At 31.8% G+C, this 7,334-nt stretch overlaps 1 protein-coding gene across 1 annotated transcript; it reads left to right on the top strand.

Annotated features, from left to right (window-relative positions):
* The first annotated feature begins 503 nt into the window (after positions 1-503).
* LOC136797090 (uncharacterized) lies at positions 504-1,259 on the top strand. The gene has a single exon (XM_067052630.1). The coding sequence runs from the start codon at positions 504-506 to the stop codon at positions 1,257-1,259; it is 756 nt and encodes a 251-aa protein (XP_066908731.1).
* Positions 1,260-7,334: the final 6,075 nt, after the last annotated feature.

The following is a 7,334-nucleotide window of genomic DNA, read 5'->3' as shown; positions in this document are numbered from 1 at the left end:
TTTTTATACTGAAAAATAGACAGACAACTTCTTAACGTCTCACCGCACACACGTATTGTCTCCTTTATCTACTCACTACGCACTCGTAGTTACCAGCATTCTGGCCATGTTCGACAGCTGAATCATCTTAGCCACGGCGGGCGGACTTCTTCAACTCATCCTCCAAAAGGACAAGGCGGGCGGACGTACGTCAACAACAACAACAACCACAACCGGGGCCCCACCAATCACCGGTGAAATAAGACTTTTTTTCTCTCTTTTTGTCTAATTCATTTAATTTTGTAATAGTTCTAAGATTCATTTTTTTTCTAGTTTGTATATTCTTATACATTTTGTGTTCCGTTTATTATGTTTACTTATTTAAAAATACAAAATTCGACTATTCTTTTCTTTTCACGGTTGGGCTAGTAAAGGTTCCTTTCGAACCCCTACCCGCCGTAACAAGATCCCTTTATGGTCTAAAAAAGGCTCCTAAATTTTGGAATGAGAGGTTTAATAGTTTTATGATTAATATTGGTTTCAAGAGATCCAATTACGACTTCTGCTTTTATTCCAAAAAGGAAGTATTTTTTGTATTGTATGTGGATGACGGTTTGGTAGCTGGAGAAGATGAGAGTGTTCAGGAATTCATCAACCAATTAAAGGATGAATTCAACATTAGAGAGATAGAAGTGGCGAGCTTTCTGGGTATGAAGTTTGAAAGAAATAATAATACAATTAAAGTAACCCAGGCTCATGTTGTGGAAAAACTTCTTAAAAACTATAACATGCAGGATTGCAAAAGGGTCACCACTCCCATGGAAGTTGGTTGTTGGTTTGAGGAAACCAAAGGTCTTGAGGAGAAGATTCCATACAGGAGTTTGGTATGCAGCTTGTTGTATTTAAGTACAATGACAAGGCCGGACTTATCATTCTGTGTCAGCTTCTTGGCACGTTACTTAGACAAAGGGACACAACAAACGTGGAAAGCTGCAAAGCGTGCTCTACGCTACCTTAAAGACACAAAAGAAATGGGGATTATCTTCGGAAAAAACGAGGATATAGACTTGATTGGCTTTTCGGACGCAGACTGGGCAGGAGACATCGAGACCAGAAGAAGTGTGAGGGGCTTTATGGCATTCTTGGCTGGCAACCCGGTGGCGTGGCACTCAAGAAAACAAACTTGTGTTGCGTTATCAACCATGGAGGCAGAATACATTGCTGCTGGTATCGCTGCTCAGGAGTTGGTGAATTTGTGCGGTTTGATAAGTGAGTGCTAGATTAAATGTTGATAACAATAGTGCTATTGCTCAGATTAAAAATCCAGAAAATTCCAAAAGAGCCAAACATATTGATATTAAATATCATTTTGTCAAAGAACTTGTAGATAATAAGAAAATTGTAATAGACTATATTAGTTCTGAAGAAAATATTGCAGACTTATTCACAAAACCACTGGTCTATGAAAAATTTAAAAAGTTTCGAGAATTGTTAATTGTTTAATCTTTCCAGATGTAAATTTTGTGTTACTTTGCAATTGAATCTTTACTTTTCTTTCTTGTGTATATAAAGTTTCAATTGAGGGGGTGTGCCAGGAATAACCTCTTTGGTCATTGTATATTGATAGGTGGTTATCCGTTATAGGTTATCGGTTAGTTAGCGCCTGGCACATCCTTTATATGTCGATTGTTCTATTTATCTAATATGTGTGTTCAACCCATTGAACTCTTTTTATTATATTACCCCAACACAGTCCAATAAATGTCCGAATCTCTACCTCATCAGTATCTTTTTGGTATGTCTGCACAGAAGTGATCGCGTCAAGCCTTCTATGAATTTCTTCGTTTGTATATTTTGTAATTTCACTTATTATATCTGGTGCAAATAAGAGGTTCCACGCCTCCAGATGGCAGGAAATATTCTTGCCTTAGGACCAATCAAATGTCGAACTAATTTTTTTTATTTTTTCTGCCACTTCTTGAAGGTGGTTCAGTACTCCACTTATGTCCATTTTTACCCCTGACAATTGATAACCTTCCCGCTTTAGGGCCTTTTGGATCACTAACATCTTCCTCAGCCTCTTCTTCTGTGTCTGAATTCTCCTGAGATAGCACCTCCCCATCATCATCTTCACCTCCAAAGTATTCCTTTTGTATTTGTCCCTCTTTATCTAACTCCAACAATAATTGTTGTATTTCTTCCGGGGTTGAATATGTTTTGCTGGCAGCAGCCATCATATAATATCAGATCTTGACCTTAATTACTGAATGGAAAATACTATGTAACTAAATTAGCTTTATAGTAGCTTACCTGAATGATTTGGAACTTCAAAATAACACATAACTCCTTCAGGCAAGATAACCTGACCAAATTGGCTCACTAGAATTGAATATTATCTTCACACTCACACAAACGACACTCCGGGGGGGGACTAGTTGAGATCACTATAAATAGCAAAACAAGACTGACACATGGCAGTTGATAATCAGAATCCATTATGTTATGAATGACAGTTATTTACATTAAGGGATTTGGCCAAAGAGCTGCACATGTAGGAATTAATCAATATTTAAAAAGTGCTGGGGTATGTGACACTCCAGTATGTCGTTATAGGGCCCTCTACATTAAAACTAATAATTATACATGTGTTAGTATATCATATAAATATAGCGCATACTTTGTTACCAGTTAGAATGGCAACAAATCATCGCATTATTGCGACTTAAAGAAGTGTATTTAAGTTTATGTATCAATGTTTCTTATAAAATTTGTAAATTTTTTTTCTGTTTTAATTAATTTTATTTTGTTAGCTAATCTACAGTGAAACTTAGTTTATATTGATCTGAACAGTTTGTTTTATATTAATGTATTTATCTTTTTTCCTTCTTATATTGTCCTCATGTATTACATCATTTCTTATATTGTACCTCTTATTTATAAATTAACTATAACTAACATTGATTTGGCCAAACTCCATTGCTACGCTGTTTATAAGTCAATAAATACATTATTATTAGAATTACCTACTTTATTAGAAAATGTTCCTTTAGAGCATCGACAAAGAGTGATACTGCAACTTGATGGATGTCCCCAGATGAGAAATTACTTAAATTGTCACTACCTGATAGGTCTTCATGCCCCCATCTGTTGGCCTCCTTGATCACCTGATCTAACTCCATTAGACATTTTTTTATGGGGATATTTGAAAAATAGGGTTTATACCAATCATAACCCTGCAAGATAAGTTGAAGAACTGCAGCAAAAAGTGAAAAATGTTTGTCAATTGTTCTCTTCTCAGTCCATCCCACTGAGGACCAGCGAAAAATTGCTAAGAAGAGCCAATCTTTGTACTCCAAAGAAGGCAGGTAGTTTGAACATTATATATAGGTTCACCAACCTTATATGTATGGATTCTTCAATTAAATTAGCTTGCAAAATGTACTGTGTTTTTTAAAAACTTTGTCCCATAACTTTGTAATTTATTGACCAATTTAAAATCTGGTTGCACCATTGATTTTAGTCTTAAAAATCCATTGAAATGATATATTGGACATAGGGTTCCATTTGAAATTTTAAATTTGTACTAGGTCTGAGACACCCCAAATGTTTTTTTGTTTTTTTCAAATACTGTTCAGAATCTTAAACTAAGCTGAAAAACATCATATATCTATTTTTTTATAACATTATTTGATCAAGAGAAATTCAGCCAGGCCATCTAAAAAGGACACCCTGTATAACAACACAACATAATATCAACTGAATTTATTAACATTTTTATTCCAGATATTGTTATTTACAAGACAGTTAATTTTTTTTACAGATTAATGCTCATTAATAATTATATAAAATTAGTGATAGTTCAGATACTACCAAAAATGAACTCTCAATAGTTACAAAAGTTTAAAGAAGTTAGATAAAGATGGGACACTTTTAGAAAAACATGGATGTCGACATTGCTACTATTAAAAATTCATTTTTCAGTCAGGGTAATTGGTTTATTATTTTCAATAATGAACTTTTTTAGTCAACCAGAAAACATATCCCCTTAATAAATTAATCCCCTTCAAAATTTGAGGTTTTATAGTTCAAGATAGATAGAATCCAAAAAACTAAATTAAAAAAAAAATCTATTTTTCTGTGGCTTATCTCTGAGAATTCTGTTTTAGGATCACAGTATGAAAGTATTAAAAAAATAATAATAATCTCTTAAATCTATGGATTGTTGTTTCTTTTTTTGTTTTACAAGGTTTTGGCCCGCCATGCCTGAGGACAAAATTAGACACCCTGTGTGGAATTGCCAAAAAATGTATTTCCATGGAATATAGCAATAAGTGGCATATAGTCTTCTAATAGCTCATTAACTTTTTGTATATAGAATTAATTCCCCTGATAAAGAAGGAAACAAGTTATGAAGAAAAGAAAAAAATATTTATATATAACTGAAAAAGTATATATTGCATATAATTTTTAATAATATAATAATAATAATATATATATTTTTAAATTGTCAATAGTTCCAAGTCCATCGATAGTTCCGATTGTTTAAAACTATCAATAGTTTTACAGTACTACTTTTCATACAAAATAAATTATAGACTTTAAATAAAAATAAATGATAGATATAAATATTGATTTACAGTAATTTGAGATGTTTTTATTTGAGCTAAAAGGTGATAAACTCATAAGATGATGGTTGAGAGTGCTGTCAAAAATAAAAGCATGTGCTTTATTCAACAGTAAAGAATATTTACTTTTAACATATGCTAATGTTTTGGTTTATGATGTAAGCTTTCTTTAGGGCTAAGAAAATTAAGATATGAGAACAATATAAGAAATGAAAAAAAAATAAATATGCTGAAGTTATGTGTGGATATGCTAAAACTAAAATATAATACAAATGGAAAAAAAAATTTAAGCTACATGAAGTAAGATAATATTAACTTTAAATCACAAGTAATATTACATTTAATAGTAAGAGGTAAGGAGTGAAGGGGAAGAGGGGAGGTTTGCTAATTTTTTATTACAAAACTGTTATTCTTTATTAAATGCACCAAGAGTAATTTGGAGTAAAAGAGAGTGCATATGTATTTATATGGTGAAAATATAAAATGTAGGTTCTTAATACTGGTATGTTTATTCTGATATGAGAAAATACTATTTGATAAGTATCATCAGTTTACTGATGTTATTATTACACAAGAGTTCATTTTAAGTCTTCTCTTATTGTGTTGTTTGGTAGATGGCATCTATCATTGCTAATAGCAGTTCTCATTTAATCTTATGTATTAACAACGGGTTCATGAATAAAACTAATAGATGTTTTTTGTACCTTACATATTACATAAATTTACTTACCCCTAAGGATTTATGATCATTTTAACTAGCAGTATTTATTATAACATTTATTTACCAAGTTTTAACATGCAAATATCATAAATAATTGATAAGCTTTCAGTTTTTTATTGTTATTGTTAGAAAAATGTTAGTTATTAACATAGCAATTAGTAGCTTCTATTTTTTATAGTTCTTTAGATGAAGTAGGTTCCTCTTTCATTTTAATTGCATTTGGAAGCAAGATCTCTCCAATGGTCTCATCACACGTTTGTTGAAAATTGTTATTAATACTATCCTCCAGACTTCCTTTAATATCAGAAACTGAAGTTGATTTCTTAATGTATGATTTTTCCTTATTATCATGATCCTATAAGATAATAAATTATTCGAATTATTATTATTTTTTTTATTACACAGAGAAAACCAATTATTAGTACAAGCTTTGTTAAGGTTTTTAAAATTAAACATTATTTTATTTGACAGCTAAGTTCTAAAATAAAGGTCATTTCTTTAAATGACTAAATTTTAAGTCATATCAAGTTCATTCTGCAGTTTGCAGTCAATCAAACAAAATAAGACCAGTAAAAACGCAGCTTTCTCCATTTTCACCTGTACCTACTAGACTAATATATACGAAACATACATAAAAGAAAACAAAAGTGTTGATAAATTTCTGTTTCGTTTATAGAGTTAGCTAACTTTCTTACAAAAGCTGCAGCATTATTTTGCTAAATAATGAATCAATGTTTTGTTAAAATTATAACGCTAACTAGAATTAAAATCACTCCTAATGTATTTAGAAATTGTACAATTATTCTATGGCCATTATGACATAGAAAAAAAATGTATAAAATTAAGGTCCAATTCTGTTATATTTTTATTTACAGTGTAAAAATTAGAACTCCTGCACAATTTTAATAGATTTTCTTCAATATGATTATATTTATAAAGGACACAACTTATTTCTTATGAGTTTTTGTCATAAAAATATCTTTGATGTGCGGTCATAAGGGCTTAAGTCGAAAATATCAATTTTTCAAGAGAGCAAATACAAAGTTCAAAACATTATGTATAATGTAAAAAATATAAGTTTATCTGAAGCATAAAGACCTTATTACCAACCGGTAGCTCTGATACGACATAATCTCTAAATGATCAAAAAGTGACTTAAGCCCTTATGACCGCGCATCAAAGATATATTAACATTCCTAACAATTTGACCATCTGGAATCATGAAGAGATCTTTATACATCTTCATTCAATTATGACTGAACATAACCAATCGTTCCACTTTATAAGATTTAATTATTGAAGAGGTTGAACATAATAGTGCTACTAATGTTGTTATTGAAGACTGATTGCATTCTTTGGTACTGTTACTTAACTTGATGATTACGAACCAATCAAAAAATAATTTAAAGATAGAACCGTCAATGAAACATGCAACATCAGTTTTATGGAAAAAAAAAATATCCTAGCAAAATTCATTATATTTCACTCTCATCCTTTTTGTTATACAGCTGACATTCCAAGCAATCCTAACAGTATCCTCACCACGTATGCCGATGACACATGTGTGCTCGCTGTTAATAATAACCCATTAATTGTATCCCAAAATCTCCAATCCTATATCACGGCCCTCGAAGATTGGTGTCGTAATTGGAGGATTAAGATAAATTCCAACAAATCCCATCAAATCACCTTTACCCTTCGTCGTAAACCTACTGACTGTCCTACAGTTTTATTTAATGATGTTTCTCTTACCCCTGTCGAACAGATCCGCTACATTTGGACAAGCGATTAACCTGTAATCCACACCAGACTGAAAAGACAGGAAACTGCACGTCGATTTCAACTATTACAGCACTTACTAGACAAACGGTCTAAACTTCCAACACGTTACATCTACATGACTGTAATAAGGCCAATTGAGCTTTGGGGCTCCACTAAACCTTCGAATTCCTCTCGTATTCAATCCTTACAATCCAAAATCCTTCGTAAAATCCTCAATGCTCCTTACT

The sequence above is a fragment of the Halyomorpha halys genome, unplaced genomic scaffold (assembly GCF_000696795.3).
Source record: "Halyomorpha halys isolate HHAL.00 unplaced genomic scaffold, Hhal_1.1 Scaffold2742.1, whole genome shotgun sequence".
NCBI lineage: Eukaryota > Metazoa > Arthropoda > Insecta > Hemiptera > Pentatomidae > Halyomorpha > Halyomorpha halys.
The sequence above is the reverse complement of the archived record's forward strand: the minus strand, read 5'-3'. Positions and strand labels throughout refer to the sequence as shown.

Excerpts from the sequence above, each read along its gene's own strand:
- LOC136797090 (XM_067052630.1), top strand. The coding sequence starts at position 504 with ATGATTAATATTGGTTTCAAGAGATCCAATTACGACTTCTGCTTTTAT.